Source organism: Rhinatrema bivittatum, unplaced genomic scaffold (genome assembly GCF_901001135.1).
Source record: "Rhinatrema bivittatum unplaced genomic scaffold, aRhiBiv1.1, whole genome shotgun sequence".
Classification (NCBI taxonomy): Eukaryota; Metazoa; Chordata; class Amphibia; order Gymnophiona; family Rhinatrematidae; genus Rhinatrema; species Rhinatrema bivittatum.
In genome coordinates, this window is record NW_021820707.1 from 127,554 (window position 1) to 147,352 (window position 19,799).

A 19,799-nucleotide genomic window follows, 5' to 3' on the forward strand; every position below is an offset into this window, starting at 1 on the left:
AACGCACACGATAACACTTTAGAAAATAAAATTGGACTCATTCTCTGAGAGATAAGAGCCCTTTGCACCTAGTGCACACATATATCCTCTTGCCAGCTGGGAGATAATCATACATGTGGCACTCAATGCAAAAGACCGGAAAGCCTCTCTCTCGAAACTGGACTACTTTTTGCATCTTAATTTTGATGATTTATTATTGAGTTCAAATTTGTAAAGGAGTAGGGATGTAAAGATAATCTAAAGTACTTTTATTCTATTGAATTACTTTATATTTGTCAGACAATGACCCTCAAAACACTACAATTAATTTAGTTATATCTATCTAGTTACCCACCTTATTAACTCATTTTGAATTAAATTCTCTCTGTATACAAGCTGTAGTAAATTTATAATAAAAGGGGCTGCTGGGTAAGGTATGCAGATGATCCTTCCAGTCCTCTTTTACTGCAAGAGGTGCAGACAGTTTGGTGCAAGGGACATCACCGCCTAAGGTGGCTGGACACATCAGGCCATCATGTTATATCTCTCACTACCTATCTCCACCAGATTCAAATGGCCCACACCTCAGAGCCCCATTTTGCTCACCTCTGCATCCCAGCACTCATCTCATTTGCTTTCATAAATGCTGCCCTCATATCGAGCCACAGCACCCTGTCCACGTCCGGCACCCTAGGCAGCTACCTAATACCTCCTGCTGGCCCTGGGTGCAGAGCCTCTGGAATCTAGAGCTGTGCAGCCTGAAGCCTTGATTGCTCATGGTGACCTCTGGCAGCCTTTCTTGTGGGTTGCTGGTAAAGTAGGCAGATAACCTTTCAGATTCTGAGATGTTATACACTCCAGGACTTGGAATAGCAGTTCTTCTAGGATAGGCTTGGGGTCTCCTAAGACTGTCAGGTTCACTTTCCTGTAAATATCCGAGGCCCAAGGGAATTCCAAACATTTCACTGTTCCTAATCTTCTTTTCTGGACTCAGGTTGAAGACAACAGTGGAGGTCTTCAGATGAAAACACACTCTTACTTTTACTTCTCCTCTCCAGATGGCAAACTAACATCTCAGAGGACAAACATTCAGTTCGCTGCACATTGGGAAAGATTTCTCTCTTGTCCCACCTTATGGGCAGAAAGGATGGTGACAAAAACTTCCTCCCAACCCAAAAGGCAAAAAATTTAGAAAAATTCAAAATTGAGGGTACCATGTGGCAAGTCACACCACAGTCCATCCACTGGGTGTGAGATGAAGTCAGCAGGTTTCCTATACTAGCTTTCCCAAGTCAGGACTAGGGATTCACCAGGGAACTCCAAAAATGATTTTTAAAAATCATGCAACTCAAAACTTGTGATAATACACAACATATCTGATAGGTTAAGTGGATAACTATCAACTTTCTGTACTTTGTAACTAGGACACCAAGGCCTAGAATCCATTGTAGAGGACTTCTACTAAGAAGAGCATAACATCTGTGTATGACAGATAAAGCATATCAAGTGGATTACAGCTCTCATGTAGGCTGCCCTGTTGGTTACTTTTTACTAATAAAAAGGGAAACATCTAGAAAGAGTGTGGATTTTTAGTTATCTTGTCTTGGAGGCAGGATGTTTCTGTTCTGTCCATTTTTCTTTTTTTGCTTTTGGGAGAGGACCCTTTCGGGCTTTACGGATTAAGGCCTGGGTATAGAAAGAGGTAGAAGGGGTGCCTTTTCCCCAATTCCAAGGATTATTATTTCCTTCTGGGTTTTTTTGTGCCATTTTTGTTGAAGGAAGTTTTTTTTTACACCTTTCCTTCCTTTTGTTTGGATTTATTTTTTTGTTTGGATTTATTTTTTTGTTTGGATTTATTTTTTTGTTTGGATTTATTTTTTTGTTTGGATTTATTTTTTTGTTTGGATTTATTTTTTTGTTTGGATTTATTTTTGTTTGGATTTATTTTTACCAGCCAACTAAATTCTTCTTGGCCAAGGGAATTTAAGTGCCGTCAATGAAAAAGAAGTTTTCAAAGGAGTCTCTCAGTCAGAGGTGATGCATGGAATGGATTTTAAATCATTCCTGGAAGGAGGAAAGAACAGGAAGAGAGGAGAACAGTGACACTCACTTGATGTTAATCACTACCATATCATCAGGATTATCTGGGAGGAGTTTCAATAAGAAGAAAGAAGCCTATTCTTGAATAGAATAATTCACGTATCATGTCCATCATTTTGGGACAAAGCTCCAAAACTGCCCCTGAAATTGGGATGGTATGTGGAAACTAAATGATCAGATTAAACCATCAGTATAGAGTCATAAATTTATTGGAAGAGGATTATGTATGGACTGTATTGAACAAGGACTTAAGTTATCTTTTACTTCACTTTAAAATCAATTATTAGTAAAGTTATGTTGGAACCACATTCCTCATCCAGCGTGACGATTGTTGTATATCTTAAAGAATGTGAAAATAATGCTCCTGGCCTTGGAGAGTATAGCACCCACCCCCCACCCTGACAGGGAATCCTTGAAAGTAGTGGGCTTATGAACGGTATAGGAAGTTTGGACATCTTAAGCCCTTGGAATTGAAGTTGGCCCTTGGATTTCTCAGCAAGGACCTCTGTTCAGGTAATATGCAGAGAATACAGAATATAAAAATATAAAATTCCTCCTTCTCCAAACTAACTCAGAAAGTCATACAGATCTCTGAACCTATTTGAACTTAATTGGCAGGAGCCTACCATTCAACCACCACACACCAATGCTGTAGCGATGTGGTATGCTCCTTTCCTACACAGTCTTAACTTGAACCATCTAGTGATGTCCTTTTGTGGATTGTAAATTCGTTAAAAGACAGGAAACAGAGAGTAGGATTAAATGGTCTGTTTTCACAGTGGAAAAGGGTAAACAGTGGAGTGCTTCAAGGATCTGTACTTGGACTGGTGCTTTTTAATATATTTATAAATGATCTGGAAAGGGGTATGATGCGTGAGGGGATCAAATTTGTGGAGGACACAAAATTATGCAGAGTAGTTAAATCTCAAGCGGATTGTGATGAATTGCAGGAGGATCTTGCGAGACTGGAAGATTGGGCTTCCAAATGGCAGATGACGTTTAATGTGGACAAGTGCATAGTGATGCATATAGGGAAAAATAACCCTTGCTGTAGTTACACAATGTTAGGTTCTATTATAGGAATTACCACCCAGGAAAGAGATCTAGGCATCATAGTGGATAATACATTGAAATTGTCGCCCAGTGTGCTGTGGCGATCCTAAAAGCAAACAGAATGTTAGGAATTATTAAAATGGGAATGGAAAATAAAACTGAGGATGTCATAATGCCTCTGTATCGCTCCATGGTGAGACCACACCTTGAATACTGTGTGCCGTTCTGGTCACCGCATCTCAAAAAGGATATAGCTGCACTGGAGAAAATGCAGAGAAGGGCAACCAAAATGATAAAGGGGATGGAACTGCTCCCCTATGAGAAAAGGCTGAATATGTTAGGGCTGTTCAGTTTGAAGAAGAAGAGATATGATAGAAGTCCACAAAATCATGAAAGGAATTGAAAAAGTTAATGTAAAACGGTTATTTACTCTCTCAGATATTAGGACCAGGGGGTACTCCATGAAGTTAGCAAGTAGCTCATTTAAAACAAATTGAAAAAAATTCTTTTTTCACTCAGCACATAGTTAAGCTTTGGAATTCATTGCAAGAGAATGTGGTTACAGCGATTAGTGTAACTGGGTTTAAAAAAGATTTGGATACGTTCCTAGAGGATAAATCTATAAATTGCTTTTTATTTATTTATTTAAACGTTTTTATTTACCGGCATTAGTTGTGGACATCATGCCGGTTTACATCAAAAACTGGTTAAGTTTGGAAATTACATTTTAACAGGGGAGTCAAAACTGGGAGGAGGGTAACAAGAAATAGAATAGAAGAGAAGTAACAGTAACATTAACATTAACGTGGATCCTCGAAGTGAAGAGGAGAGAGGATAACAAAATATGATTCCTCAGTATGAGGAAGAGACGTAATTAATAAGCAAAAGTAGCTTGTGATCTATTTAATGTTTGAATACGTCAGGTACTTGTGACTTGGATTGGCCACAGGATGCTGAGCTTGATGGACCCTTGGTCTGACCCAGTATGGCATATCTTATGTTCTTATCCCAAGGGGGTCACCACAGAAATAAACATCAATTCAAATTATTTCTATCCTTCCTGATTCATTTGCTTTGCCCTTTTTAATACAGCGGCAAAAGGACTAACACTTTAATGACTTACCAGTAAGAGATGTTTGCTGCATACAAATCCTGTTTGGCTTTTTCGATTTGTGCTTCACTGATGTCAAGACCCACTACCTTCTCAAAATGAGGGGCTAGAATTTGGGTGCTCTGTCCTGTTCCACAGCCAACATCCACTGCTAGGCCAAAGGGCTTCCCTTTCTGCAAGAGGAGAAGAGGTATTTAAGAAGATGCACCAGTGCCCCTCATGGACCCCAAACCACTGCACATATTGTACATTCAAATACAATTAACTTTATCAAAGGCCTAGGAAAATGCATGCCCAAATGTAAAAGCATTCTTTTGTTTTTCAAAGTCCAAATAATAAATATCAGGTCCCACCTACTCCCACCCCCCATAAACTTATATTTGCAATTACTCAGGGGATTTTTTTTTATATCCCACTTTCAACTTTGCACAGCTATCATAATGGCAACCCTTGGCTGGGGGCATATTTCAGAAACCCCAGTTCCCTCTGGACCCTAAGTTGCCATCAGGGATCACTACTGAAAAATCACTTGAGACTTCCAAATCCTCAGGGGCTGTAAATTCCCAATTTGAAATAAAAAAAATGGATACATAACTTAGAAATCTATAATTTGTAACTCTCTTGAAGGTTTGGGTAAGTAAAGCCCTTCACACAGAGATTCAGAACTACCAGATTAGACTTAAACCAATACAGACCTGACCTCAGACTATTGGAAGGGAAATATAGGAGAAGAAGTAGAGCAGGTCCATTTGCTGGATGACATCTCTCTATAATAGTGTAATTTGCCATGCTTAGAATATACAGAAGACTTCAGTGTATTCCTTATTTATATTAGTCTAGTTCTTGTGAAAGGGTATAAACTGCTGGGATGAAGGAGAGATATTAAGTGAAAAAGTTCACTATTAGAAGAGAGAGTGTCGTAAATCTCAGTGTGAGCATGTTTGCATTTTTACCTTTCATAGAGAAATTCAACGTAGAAACGTAGAAATGATGGCAGAAGACGACCAAATGACTCATTCAGTCTGCCCAGCAAGCTTTCACATTTATTTTTCTCATATTTATCTATTACTCTGACTGCTGAGGTCAGGGCCCTTATGATGTAGAGAGCAGTGCTGGAGCTGTATCAAAGTGAAGCATCAAGCCTAATTGGTTAGGGGTAGTAACCGCCGCAATAAGCAAGCTACTCCCACGCTTGCTTACCCAGCCTGTGCAATTTAGTCCTTGTTGGTTGTTTGAATATAAATCCTCTTTTCTTCATTCCCCCTGCCGTTGAAGCAGTGAGCTGCACTGTATATGTATTCAAAGTGAAGTATCAGGCTTAATTGGTTTGGGGTATTAACTGCCATAACAAGCAAGCTACTCCCACGCTTATTTGTGAATGCAAATCCTTTTTCCCACATTTCCTCTTGCCATTGAAGCATAGAGCAATGTTGGAGTCGCATTAACCATGTGTATGTTTATTGAATAAGGGTATCAATCATCAGGTAGTAGCCGTCATTCCCGCAAGCCACCCCCATGCCTCTTCTCTTCATTCACATCCTCTAGACTTTATGAATCCACAGTGTTTATCCCACGCCCCTTTGAAATCCTTCACAGTTTTGGTCTTCACCACTTCCTCCGGAAGGGCGTTCCAGGCACCCACCACCCTTTCCGTGAAGAAATACTTCCTGACATTGGTTCTAAGTCTTTCTCCCAGGAGTTTTAAATCGTGACCCCTGGTTCTGCTGATTTTTTTTCCCAACGGAAAAGTTTTGTCGTTGACTTTGGCTCATTAAAACCTTTCAAGTATCTGAAAGTCTGTATCATATCACCCCTGCTCCTCCTTTCCTCCAGGGTATACATATTTAGACTCTTCAATCTCTCCTCATAAGTCATTCGATGAAGACCATCCACCTTTTTGGTCACCCTTCTCTGGACCGCCTCCATCCTGTCTCTGTCCCTTCGGAGATACGGTCTCCAGAACTGAGCACAGTACTCCAGGTGAGGCCTCACAAAAGGACCTGTACAAGGGGATAATCACTTCCCTTTTCTTACTCGATATTCCTCTCTCTATGCAACCCAGCATTCTTCTGGCTTTAGCTATCGCCTTGTCACATAGTGTCTAATGATCTGAAGACGACGAAACAATCACCCCAAGGTCTCTCTCCTGCTCCGTGCACATCAGCCCTTCATCCCCCATCAAATACATTTCTTTTGGATTTCCACACCCCATATGCATGACTGTGCACTTCTTGGCATTGAATCTCAGCTGCCATATCTTGACCAGCCTTCTAGCTTCCTTAAATCCCATCTCATTCTCTCCACTCCTTCCGGCATGTCCACTCTGTTGCAGATCTTAGTATCATCCGCAAATAGACAAACCTTATCTTCTATCCTGTCCGCGATGTCGCTCAAAGATATTGAACAGGACCGGTCCCAACACCGACCCTTGCGGCACTCCGCTCATCACTGCTCTCTCTTCAGAGTAAGTTTCATTTACCATCACACATTGTCTTCTGTCCTTCAACCAGTTTGCTATCCAGGCCACCACCTTGGCACTCACTCCCAAACTTCTTGTTTTATTCACAAGCTTCCTGTGCTGGACCATATCAAAAGCTCTGCTAAAATCCAAGCAGATGACATCAAGTGCTCTTCCTCGATCCAATTCCTTAGTCACCCAATCAAAAAAGTCTATCAGATTTGTCTGATAGGACCTTCCCTTGGTGAAACCATGCTATCTACAAGCAGCAATTCTGCTGCTTGTAGATAGTTCACTATTCTTTCCTTCAGCTGTGACGCCAATACTTTTCCCACCACCGAGGTGAGGCTAACCGGCCTGTAGCTTCCAGCCTCCTCTCTGCTCCCACTCTTGTGAAGAGGGACCACCGCTGCTCTTCTCCAATCACTCGGCACCACTCCCATTTCCAGGGATCTGTTGAACAGGTCATGCACCGGAGCCGCCAGCACATCTCTGAGCTCCCTCAGTAACCTGGGATGAACCTCATCAGGCCCCATGGCTTTGTCGTCCACTTTCAGTTTTCCTAGCTCTTCCCATACGTTCTCTTCCGTAAACGGAGTTTCATCCATTCCACTCCCCTCCAGTTTCTTGTTGACTAGCAATGGTCCTTCTCCGGGGTCTTCTTTAGTGAACACCCGAACTGACGTATTCGTTTAATATTTCTGCCATTTCTTCATCTGTCTCCACCCATTGATCCTTTTCACCTTTCAATTTCACGTTACCACTTTGGACTTTTCTCCTTTCACTGATGTGTCTGAAAGATGTTTTGTCTCCTCGCTTTACCTCTTTGGCAATCCTTTCTTCCGCTTGACTTTTCGCTTTCTTGATTACTTTCTTCGTCTCTCTCAGTTTTACCAGATATTCTTCCTTGTGATCCTCCCTTTGGGATCTTTTATATTTCTTAAATGCTGTTCTTTTATCTTTTATTTTATCAGCCACCTCCTTTGTGAACCACATAGAAAAGTAAAGAAAAGCAAAAAAAGAATGAAACCTAATATATATTAGTTACTTCAGTAATTGCTCCTTTTAGTTTGGCCCACTGTTGCACATCTGTTTTCTTCCAGCCTTTTAGTTCTTCCTCCAGGTACTTCCCCATTTCAGCAAAGTCTGTGTTTTTGAAACACAAAACCCTGGTCTTTGTGAGACTTCTCCGTATCGTATTAGTGATATAAAACCATACTGTTTGATGATCACTGGTGCTGAGGTGGGCTCCCACCTGGACATTAGAGACATTATCTCCATTAGTGAGCACTAAATCAAGTATAGCTCCCTCCCTCATAGGCTCCATTACCATTTGTTTGAACAGAGCCACTTGCAGGGCATCCACTATCTCTCTACTACTGTTAGATTCTGCAGAAGGGATTCTTCAGTTTACAACCGGTAGATTAAAATCTCCAAAAATCACCACTTCTCCCTTCTTGCTCGTCTTTTGGATGTCTTCAATCAGATCTCTGTCCAGTAATTCCATTTGATCTGGAGGCCTATAAACCACGCCAATAAAAATAGATGCCCCATCCTTTTTTGGCCGGACCATAAAGCTTCTTCTTTACCCCACCTTCCTTGCAGCTCGGATGCTTGAATATTGTTTTTGACATAAAGAGCCACTCCTCCCCCTTTTCTGTCCTCTCTCTTTTTTTTTGTAATATATGTTTATTTAATTTTGCATACCAACTATACACGCAAAGGTGAAACTGTCAATACAACATAGAAACCATGACATTGAATGCATATCTGCTAGTCGTCACATAGATATAATACATGTCAATCAGTCTATCCAGAGTAAATGACAACCATTGATATGTGCGTAATACCCATCTCAGTCGAGCAACATGTCAAAGCAACGAAAAACAAAGCAATAACACTAACAACCATTTCCCCTCCCATCCTCCCCCCCATGTGTTAAACACATCCAAAACGGAACTCCTCCTCATATCCCAACACCTACCCCTCAACCCATTGATTGCCAATGACCCAGCCTTCAAAGACCTCTTGTCCCAACTAGATTTGGGAGTCATCATTGACCAACAGCTAAACCTAAAAAAATACATAAGTTCGATCTTCAAAGAAGGCTTTAAGCTTAACGTTCTAAAAAATCTCAGACCCCTCCTACACTATCATGATTTGGGAGTGAGTGCCAAGGTGGTGGCCTGGATAGCAAACTGGTTGAAGGACAGAAGACAATGTGTGATGGTAAATGGAACTTACTCTGAAGAGAGAGCAGTGATGAGCGGAGTGCCGCAAGGATCGGTGTTGGGACCGGTCCTGTTCAATATCTTTGAGCGACATCGCGGACAGGATAGAAGATAAGGTTTGTCTATTTGCGGATGATACTAAGATCTGCAACAGAGTGGACATGCCGGAAGGAGTGGAGAGAATGAGATGGGATTTAAGGAAGCTAGAAGACTGGTCAAGATATGGCAGCTGAGATTCAATGCCAAGAAGTGCACAGTCATGCATATGGGGTGTGGAAATCCAAAAGAAATGTATTCGATGGGGGATGAAGGGCTGATGTGTACGGAGCAGGAGAGAGACCTTGGGGTGATTGTTTCGTCGTCTTCAGATCATTAGACACTATGTGACAAGGCGATAGCTAAAGCCAGAAGAATGCTGGGCTGCATAGAGAGAGGAATATCGAGTAAGAAAAGGGAAGTGATTATCCTCTTGTACAGGTCCTTTTGTGAGGCCTCACCTGGAGTACTGTGCTCAGTTCTGGAGACTGTATCTCCGAAGGGACAGAGACAGGATGGAGGCGGTCCAGAGAAGGGTGACCAAAAAGGTGGATGGTCTTCATCAAATGACTTATGAGGAGAGATTGAAGAGTCTAAATATGTATACCCTGGAGGAAAGGAGGAGCAGGGGTGATATGATACAGACTTTCAGATACTTGAAAGGTTTTAATGAGCCAAAGTCAACGACAAAACTTTTCCGTTGGGAAAAAAAATCAGCAGAACCAGGGGGTCACGATTTAAAACTCCTGGGAGAAAGACTTAGAACCAATGTCAGGAAGTATTTCTTTACGGAAAGGGTGGTGGGTGCCTGGAACGCCCTTCCGGAGGAAGTGGTGAAGACCAAAACTGTGAAGGATTTCAAAGGGGCGTGGGATAAACACTGTGGATTCATAAAGTCTAGAGGATGTGCAGAACATCTAGAGGAGGGGAAGTCTAGAGGATGTCATCCAGGCCACCCTATCCTCCAGCTCGATTACTTTAACTCCCTCCTGCTTGGCCTCCCTTCCTCCACTATTAAACCCTTACAAATGTTCCAAAATGCTTTAGCCAGGGTCATTACAAACACACGGAAATCTGACCACATTACTCCTATATTCAAAAACCTACATTGGCTCCCCATCTCATCACGCATCATCTTTAAAACCCTCTCAATAATTCAAAAATCCATCTGTCATGACTCCAACTGGCTAGATGAACCTTTCCAGTTCACACACTCTGATCGACCCACCAGGGCCGTCAGAGGAACCCTCATAGTACCCTCCATCAAAAAAGCCCACCTCTCCTCCACAAGGGACCATGCTATCCTCAGTTGCGGGTCCCAGGCAATGGAACTCCCTTCCTACTCTGCTCAGACTTGAACCATGCTACGCCAAATTCAGATAGAAACTAAAGACTTGGCTCTTTCGACGAGCCTACCCTGACTAGATCCTTCCGTTTTGCCCTCCCATACCCTCCCCCTTACACACTACTCCTATACAACCCAATGGCTATTTGGATCTCAGACCTCCCTCTATACATGAATCTTGCTTGATACCTGAACTGTGTTTATTGCCGCTTCTTTGTATATAATACAATTTGTACCTTATATATAATTACCTTTCTGCCCTCTTGTTCAACTTATTACATTTTTTGAGTTACACTATACTTCCTCCTGCTCTGCTTTTCTCTCGTGCAATCTGCACGTTATTGCTCCCACCCCGCCCTGTTCATTGTACTTTGTTTCCAAGCTGTGCCATTATAATGTAAACCGGTATGATATCTGCACACTAATGCCGGTATAACAAAGCTATAAATAAATAAATAAATGTGTTAGCAGCCTCTTAAAGCCAGAGCTGGGAGCTATATAATCAAAATCAGAAAAGCAGATAAGTGTCATCATACACTTAGGTGTCAGTCGATTATGTCGTGGGTTTTAGGTAGTTATCTAGGGGTTTCCAGACTTTGTCATATTCAGTCCGCCGCTTAACCGATGTCATCCTCATACTCAGGTATTCCAAGGAATAGAGTTTGGTAAGGAGCCTAAATCAATGATCTGGGTGTGGGACTTCTGTCAAGATCCAACAAGCAAGAATTGCTCTCTTTCCCATTAGGCTCACCTTTTGGATAAATTGTATGCCATATATGTCTACCCCCTTTAAGCCAAGGGGGCTAACGCCAAAAAGCCAGAGCATGGGATCAGCTGGCAAGGCGACGGCTAACATATGACTGCTCAATTTTATAATCTGCTGCCACATGAACTGAATCCTCAGACAGGTCCAAAAACTATGTGGGAAGCAGTGGCTGTCCCACATTTAGTACATGTCGGGGAGTCAATCACATGGGCTTTAAACACTTTATCTGGAGTCATGTAGAATTGCCTCAAAAACTTACTGTATTTTCCAGTACAGGATGCTTTCCAACCATTCGGGGATGTCCTGGAAACACTGCAAGAGATTCTGCCTGGACAGCGTAAACACCAGCCATTGCTTCCAGGTGGCAAAAAGATCGGCTACCGCATCAAGTGCCAGGGAGGTTTGCAGGGCCCTACGATAGGCAGCAATGGTGGGTTTCTGTGAGATAGCGGCCATCACTATGTGGTATAGGACCCAGAATTGTAGGGTAGGAAAGAGCGTTTTATCGTGTTTCCTGAGAAAGTGTCGTAGTTGTAGGTACGAAAAGTGATCGGATGCATGGAGCATGTATGCTCGTTTTAACTCCGGGAAAGTGAGCATCTGCCCTGTAGCTTTGGAAAAGCACTGGTAGACCATAATCAGTCCCTTGTCCCTCCAATTATGAAATAGCGAGATAGAAGAAGCTGGGGGGGGGGGGGGGGGGGAAGAACTGATGGTCACATATACTAAGGAGCGCCGATAAATTGGGTGGGACAGACTTTCTACACAGGTAGGCCCAGGCTTTACAACGAGCCTGAATTAAGGGCTGGGTGTGCACTCCCACCGCCAGTGTTCCCCCTGGGGCTTGGACTACCGGGTTAAATGAGGGCATCCCCATCCAAGCCTTCAAGCTAGTTTATGGGGTGAAATAAGAGGAACCCACCAAACATGTCCCTAATACGTCTCAGGAGGCATACCAGGGTGTAGGTGCATATATTCGGGCAGTTCAGAACCCCTTTGGTCCCCGGTTCCATCAGAACCTTTAGGGCTATACGTGCCTTTCGACCATTCCAGAGGAAGTTGCAAAGTAAGGAACTAATCTCCCGGTGATCTTTATTTGTAAGCCACAGTGGGGTCATTTGTAGCACATATAGCCATTTTGGCAGGATCATCATTTTGAAGAGCTGGATCCTGCCAGAGATGGACAATGGTAGTCCCCTCCATTTCATTAGGAGATGGGCTGTGGAGTTCAGCAGTGGTCTGATATTAACCCTGTGTAGATCCGTCAATGTGCTAGGGATTTTGATACCTAGATATTTCATGGTAGACTCTACCCATTTAAGAGGAAAGGGCCCCTTCCATACTCCTTTTACCCAGCCTCCCACATCTAATGCTTTAGATTTGTCCTGATTGATATGGAGGCCCGCAAATTTGCCATATTCAGCCTGGATCCCTAGCAGTTGATCTAAGGACTGTTTCGGGTTGGTGAGAAAGATCAAAATAATCGCCCGCGAATGCTGCGATTTTGAACTCATGAGGGCCCTCTCCAAATCCTTTAATTTCTGTTTGAGCTATTTTGCTGAGTAGTGGGTCAATAGCCAATATATAACAATGGGGAAAGTGGGGAGCCCTGTCGAACCCCCCTGCCTATGTGAACCACTTCTGATTTAAAGCCATTAGCCACTATATGGGAAACAGGGGCGGTATACAGCAACGATATATAGGTCAACATATTGCCTTTGATCCCGTAACGTTGCAAAACTGAGAAAAGGTAGGGCCATGACACATGGTCGAAGGCCTTCTCGAAGTCAAAGCCGATCGCTAGTGCCTATGACTTGGTATGGAGGGAAGCTGACATTACCATTAAGAGTTTAATAATATGAGTGCATACAGGTTTATTCTTCACAAACCCAACCTGGTGTTCGGAGATAAGCTGTGGGAGGACCATACCCAGCCTATTTGCTAAAATTTTTGCTAGACGTTTAAGGTTGCAATTTAACAGGGAAATGGGCCTGAATGATGCTGGATGTAAAGGGTCTTTCCCTGGCTTAGAGAGCACTGTAATGTAGGCCATGTTAAAATGTGCAGAGAGTTGTCATGTGTGGACCGCCTCTTCAAAGAAAGAAGTCAAAGGACCGGTCAATTGATCCTTTAAGATCTTGTAGAAGTCAAAAGAAAAGCTATCGGGCCCTGGGGCTTTGCCAGTTGTACTGGTAGAGATAGCAGTAGAAACTTCTAGAGGATGTAGGGGACGATTCAGAAAGGAGAGGTGAGTATCAGAAAGAGTTGGTATAGGTAGGCCCTCAAAGAACTTCTCCTCCTCTTTGGTTCCCCCAGGGACATCATCCGTATATAGCTGTTCATAAAAAAATACAGAAAATCTCACATATGTCCTTATGGGAACTCACCCTTTGGCCCTGTGTCATAGTCATAGACAGAATGAAAGTTTTACTCCTATGTGCCTGAACCAGGTTGGCAGATGGTTGCCTGCCTTATTGCCATAATCGGAAAAAATTCTTCTTCGTAGCTTGAAAGGACCTTTGGGCTCTCTGATCAAGTAGGCAGTTGAGATCCTGCAGAGTACTCAGGTACTCAGTCTGTGTCTTGTGATTGAGATGAGCTACCAGGTTCCCCTTAAGGGTACGTAGGTGTGCCTCCAGGCTAAGAATCAGACTATTAAGCCTGCGGTTACGGGAGGTCACAAAGGATATAACTTCTCCCCACATCACCACTTTGGCCATTTCCCAGTATAATTGGGGATTGGAGGTATGCAGGTGATTATGCATAGCATATTCATCCCAGCATTTACGGAGAAAGCTAAGGAATTCAGGGTCTGCACGAAGATGACCTGGGAAGCGCAAGAATCTCTCGCAGGGTTCCTGCACCTGAAATTGTAGCTCCACCCATATAGGTGCATGGTCGGATATAACTTGGAGGCCAATGACTGCCTTGGTTAGGGCATGAAAGCCATCTCTGGGTGCCAAAATACAATCAATTCGACATCACATGCGCTCGGGACTTATGGGTATAATCTTTCTCCGTCAGATGCAACATACGCCATGAGTCAATCAGGGAGAACTCCAAACATAGAAAGGGTACCCCCTTCCCCTCCCAGCTTGGATTGCATTGGCCAGGGGGAGTCTTGTCAATCCGCAGGTCAGACGTAAAATTAAAGTCCCCAGCAACGATCACATATCCGTGGGTGTGCGACACCAACTGGCTACGCACATAAGTATAAAATGCCTGCAAATGTGTGTTAGGTGCATATAAACAGCAAATTGTAACATCTCTGCCATTTAGATTACCTACTACCATGACCATTCTACTGTCCGCGTCTTGGACAGTATTAAAGACTCGGAAGGAGGCCGCTTTGTGTACTAAGATCGCCACCCCTCCCTTCTTCCCTTTAGCCGGAGTGTAATGGCACGCTTCCACCCAGTTTCTTGTCAGTTTCTGACATTCAATATCTGAAAGATGTGTCTCCTGTAGGCAAGCAACTGTGGGCGCCAGTCTTTTTAGATGCTGAAAGACTTTATATCTCTTAACAGGAGATCCCAAGCTGTTTATGTTCCAGGAGATAGTTCTGGTCTTATCTCCCATTGTGAGAGAGTTAAAGGTTGGGATCTCGGCAAGTATAGGTCTCGATACTACCATTCGCCTAGAGACCCAATCCACATAGGCATGAGACTCAAAACCACCTCTCCTAAAGCCCCACCGCATGTCCACGTTTGTTCTGAGTGGAGCTGCTACCCCTAAGGCATACAGCCAACCCAGTGCGTCTGCAGCTCTGACCGAATTCCCCTGGTAATGAACACCGCTCCTTGTTCCCATCTTGCTCTGTTGTGTAACCTGACACCCGGTCCCTCCCCCTTCCCTATCGAGCATTCTGATTCCATCCCCCCCCTTCCCTCCCCTACATCCCATATCCCTTCACCCCTCCCTCCCACCCCCCCCCTTTCCACAGTAAATCAAACCAATCCATGCCCCTCAGTTAGGGTCGAGATCACGTTCAGATGCGGGCGGGTACCGCACTCCCATATATTTCCTCCTATCAGAGTCCAAGTCCCGGGAAAGACCAAGGGTGAAAAGGAAACGTGCATCTGAGCCTGAGGGCCATCAAGCAGAAAGTCACAGTCAAAAGTCGCTCAATCTTCCATGTAATGAAATTGAATTTGGCGTAATCCTCCATTCATTCAATCCTTTACTGTGCTGGCAAGAAAGATCTCATGAACAACTCCGATAATTGTGCATCATTAAGGTGTTGTCACCATCTTAGACCAGTTCACCCCTCAGGGACGAATAATAGCCGCTTACAGTAACCAAAAAAATAAATAAATAAAGTTTATAATCCTCATCCAAAGGGGAGGTAAGATGAGATAATTCCAGATAGATCAACTAGAAAGCCCATACAAAGCCATGAGTCCCACAGTCATACAGGCGAGTGACTGGCTCCAAAAAAAAAAAAAAAGCAACTGCTCGATCACCCCAGTGCACAGCTCAACATAAACCATAACAGGCCCGATACCAACTAGGGCACTAATGGCCCATAGGAAAGCTGGATGTGTAGTCCTTCCTACCTCAGCGCAGGACCATAGAAATACATTTCTGAGCTTCGTCGGGGGTATCAAAAAACCGGGTCTGATCCCCGTGCCATACTTTGAGGCGAGCTGGGAACTGTAAGGTAAATCGCATCTGCTTATTGTAGAATGCTGAGCAGATAGAAGAGAACCCCCTCTGCAACAAATAGACCTTTGCAGAGTAATCTTGAAAGATGTGTATGTGATGCGTCTCATAGGCTAAATCTGGATTCTTGCGAAAGGCCTGCAGGATCTCTTGTTTGTGGGTGAAATTTAAGACTTTGGCTATAACCAGGCGTGGCCATGTATCCCCATCTTTTTTCTGGCCAAACCTGTGCACCCGTTCAATCTTAAGAACCAAGATGAGCTCCGGGAGGTGCAATGCGTCGGGTAACCAGCTCTAAGAAAGCCCCCAGATTGCGCTCAGACAGCGTTTCAGGCAGCCCTAGCAGATGAATATTAGATCTGTGTATCCTGTTTTCTAAATCGTCGAGCTTGATGGATTGTTCTTCCACACGTTTTTCCAGCACCTGTATCTTGGTGGTGAGGCCTAGACTGTTTGTCTTCCAGGAGCCTGACCCTCCTCTCGAGCGTTTCAAAGCATTGATTTAAGTCAGAGAGGGCAGAGTGTACCTCAGTCAGCTGGGTGGAGATGGTCGCCAACTTTACATCTAGGGCCTCCATTAATATAGTCTTTAGGTGTTCTGACATAGCGGGAGACAGATCCATAGTGCCACTGAGTTCTGGGGTCACTGCCATCTTGGGATCCGCCGTTTTTGGTTTTCTTTTTCCTGGACCTAATTGGCATTCCAGAGGGTGAGAGGTTCATAAGTTGTTATGGACATGTACCTACAGTTCCCCGCCCTTGCTGTAGTAAAAGGAGGCAGGCTTGATGGTCAAAATAGTAAAAGTTGGAGCACGGCACCCGGAGCCCTTCAGAACACGTCCTGTCCTGCTCACCGCATCACGTGAATCCACCCCCCCCCCCCCCCCAATCTTCTGTCCTCTCTTAATAAATTATATCCCGGTATGGTAGTATCCCAATCATGTGAATCCGTGAACCACATCTCCGTGACAGCAACAATGTCCAAGTCCACCTCCACCATTAGGGCTTGCAGGTCTGGGATTCTGGTATAGGTTAATGCTTTTCTTGGACTCTCTCTGTGACTTATTTAGCTGACTTTTGTTATCCAATTTGCCCTTTTTTATTGCATTTCTATTTGTATTTGGGGGGTGACATTCTAATGTCCTACTGTCACTGACTGTTTGAATAGCATTTCTGCTGGCTGATGATCCTGGGAGGCTTTTAACTGTAGTGTTTCTCTCGCTGAGAGTTCCCAGATTAGTGCCTCTGATGACAGAGTCACCCAGCATAATGAGCTTTTTCCTTTGGTTACTGATTGTATTATGGAATTTCTGTATGTATTGGGTTTCTTCTCTTTTCAGATAACACTTCAATATCTTTCTTCAGCATTAAATACAGAGAAGGCTTTATGTACTTGTGTCACTTGAAACAGCATGTGTCTGCGCATCACGGGTCCAATTCTACCAGAGCCCTCTGTAATCCTGTTTGAGTTCCTTAATGCCCTATGGGGTGGATTTTCAGAGCCCTGCTCGCGTAAATCCGCCCAAAACCGGGCGGATTTACGCGAGCAGGGCCCTGCGCGCCGGGAAGCCTATTTTACATAGGCCTCCCGGCGCGCGCAGAACCCCGGGACTCGCGTAAGTCCCGGGGTTTTCGGAGTGGGCGTGTCGGGAGGCGTGTTGGGGGCGGGGCCGGAGCGCGCGGCGTTGCGGGGGCGTGTCGGCAGCGTGGCTACGGCCCGGGGCGGTCCGGGGGCGTGGCCGCGCCCTCCGTACCCGCCCCCAGGTCGCGGCCCGGCGCGCAGGAGTCCCGCTCGCGCGCGGAGATTTACGCCTCCCTCTGGGAGGCGTAAATCCCCCGACAAAGGTAGGATGGGGGTTTAGACAGGGCCGGGCGGGTGGGTTAGGTAGGGGAAGGGAGGGGAAGGTGAGGGGAGGGCAAAGGAAAGTTCCCTTCTAGGCCGCTCCGATTTCGGAGCGGCCTAGGAGGGAACGGGGTAGGCTGCGCGGCTCGGCGCGCACAGGCTATACGAAATCGATAGCATTGCGCGCGCCGATCCAGGATTTTAGCCGATACGCGCGACTACGCGCGTATCTACTAAAATCCAGCGTACTTTTGTTTGCACCTGGAGCGCAAACAAAAGTAGGCTATTCGCGCTCGTCTGAAAATCTACCCCTCTGTGAGTGGGGGGTTAGACTTGTGGGCTGCATGGCTGTCAATAACGGGTGTTTGTGTGTCACAGGTCTTATCCTACCTGAGCCCACTGTGAATACATTTTTTCTTTGAGTTTTGGTTTTTCTGTGATAATGGGGAATTAATTCCTGAATAATGTAAAGTGGGTGAAACTTTATTCATTGCAGCTAATTCAGCTTTAACTTAAGCCAGCTCCTTTTTCAAGGAAGAGAGTTCTGAACAAATGGGGCAAGCCCTAAGTTTCCATATGATTTCCCTCAGAATAAAGGCTCCACAATAGTTACATTGGATAGTCCTCATTTTGGTACATTTATTTGATGGATAACACCTAAGGAAATACCAATTTACTAAATAATCTTGTTGCCAATTATGATTTAGGCATACTATATCAGAAAAAAAAGCCTAGGGGTGGGTGGGAGCGAGTTAAACAGTTAACCCTTGGCCAGGGCATTAGCCAATTAATGTGTAAATTAACTACTGATGCTAATGAGCCATGTGCTACTATAAGTGGCAAAGTATGTGCATTAATGAGATACAAATGAGTCAAGTGCTACTACAGGTAAGAAAGTATGTGCATTAATGCAGATGCGCATCTACATTCCATTTTCACATCCTTTTTTACTAAGTTAACAGGCGATGAGCTATTTTGCATTAGTATAGATTTTGTGTTAAATCTAAGGCAAGCGAGTTTATGCATGTTAAGGTGCGTTAGAGTCTTGTGATAGGCAATATAGGTGTTCAACTATAACACTTGTGTTACCATTAATATGCTTTTGTATATTGGCCCGTTAGTTATATTACTCTGAAGATGGATAGCGAGCTGATATGCTCCAGTTTCAGGACTAGGCAGCTAGTATTTCTTGGAGGCAGCACATGCTTATGCACCATGCTGTACATGGAATAAACAAAAGGGATCTTTGAGGAACTGGCAAGGATTGTAAAGCTGAATAGTTGGTATGGACAGTATTTTTCTGCCATCATGTTTCTATGTTTTTATGATGAGTCATCAAGAGTGGCACACATTCTGAAATACCATAGTAACTGTACTGCAGTCAGGGAAATAGTACCAGAGTTTGCCTACCACTGGTCATGCACCATTTTAGTTTAACCTTTTATTGGGAAAGGCAAGATAGACATAAACATGGACAGCAGATTCAGATGTCTTAGTTTGGTATTTGCTGAATTATCTGGTCATAGTAAGTTCATCGCATATATTTCTGAAGTGTTAATGAATTCAAGGTACATTAGAATTATTTGGATGATTGTTGAGGTGACGAACGAGAATGTGGACCCCTTGCCCGAGGTAGCGTTAGCGCAACCTGAGAGGGCGAACCCCCGCAGGTCCCCACTGTCAGGAGGAGAGGCCAAGCTAGTGCAAGGGCCGGCTGGACCTTCGCAATACCAACCCCTTTCCCCACGGGTTGAGCCTTTGGGTGCGGGGGCCGGCTGGTCTTAGGTGGGTCCCTATGAAGACTGTGGTAGCAGCCAGGAAAATCATCCAATATCAGTCCAGGATCAGAAGCCAGAGAATCGCCGATAGCCAGTCCAATGTTGAAGCCAGAAGAGTCACCGAAAGCCAGTCCGAGGTCAGAAGCCAAAATATCTGTCCACAGGAACCAAAGAATGGGAGCAGGAACAGGACTCGGAAGGCACCAAAGCAGCACAGAAGACCCCACCAAAGTGAAGCAGACTAGATGCCAAGTCATAGGAGGATCGAAGAAGCAGGCCTAAATAGGTCGGAGCCAATGATGTCATCAAGGGGAGGTCCCGGAAGTTCCTACCGCTGGCCCTTTAAGAGGTGGGGCAGCCACACGCGCAAGGAAGGGGCCAGCCTTCTGAGGCCAAGCTCGGCATTAGCACACCGGAGGATGCCCAGCGCAGAGGAG

General features: G+C 44.4%; 1 protein-coding gene across 2 annotated transcripts in view; it reads right to left on the minus strand.

Annotated features, from left to right (window-relative positions):
- LOC115081983 (putative methyltransferase DDB_G0268948) overlaps positions 1-19,799 on the minus strand; it is a 95,181-nt gene that overhangs the window by 34,413 nt on the left and 40,969 nt on the right. For both annotated transcript variants that reach the window (XM_029586224.1, XM_029586223.1), the window contains exon 4: positions 4,256-4,416. In XM_029586224.1, the coding sequence (XP_029442084.1) occupies positions 4,256-4,416 (161 nt within the window). The remainder of the gene's footprint in view (positions 1-4,255; positions 4,417-19,799) is intronic.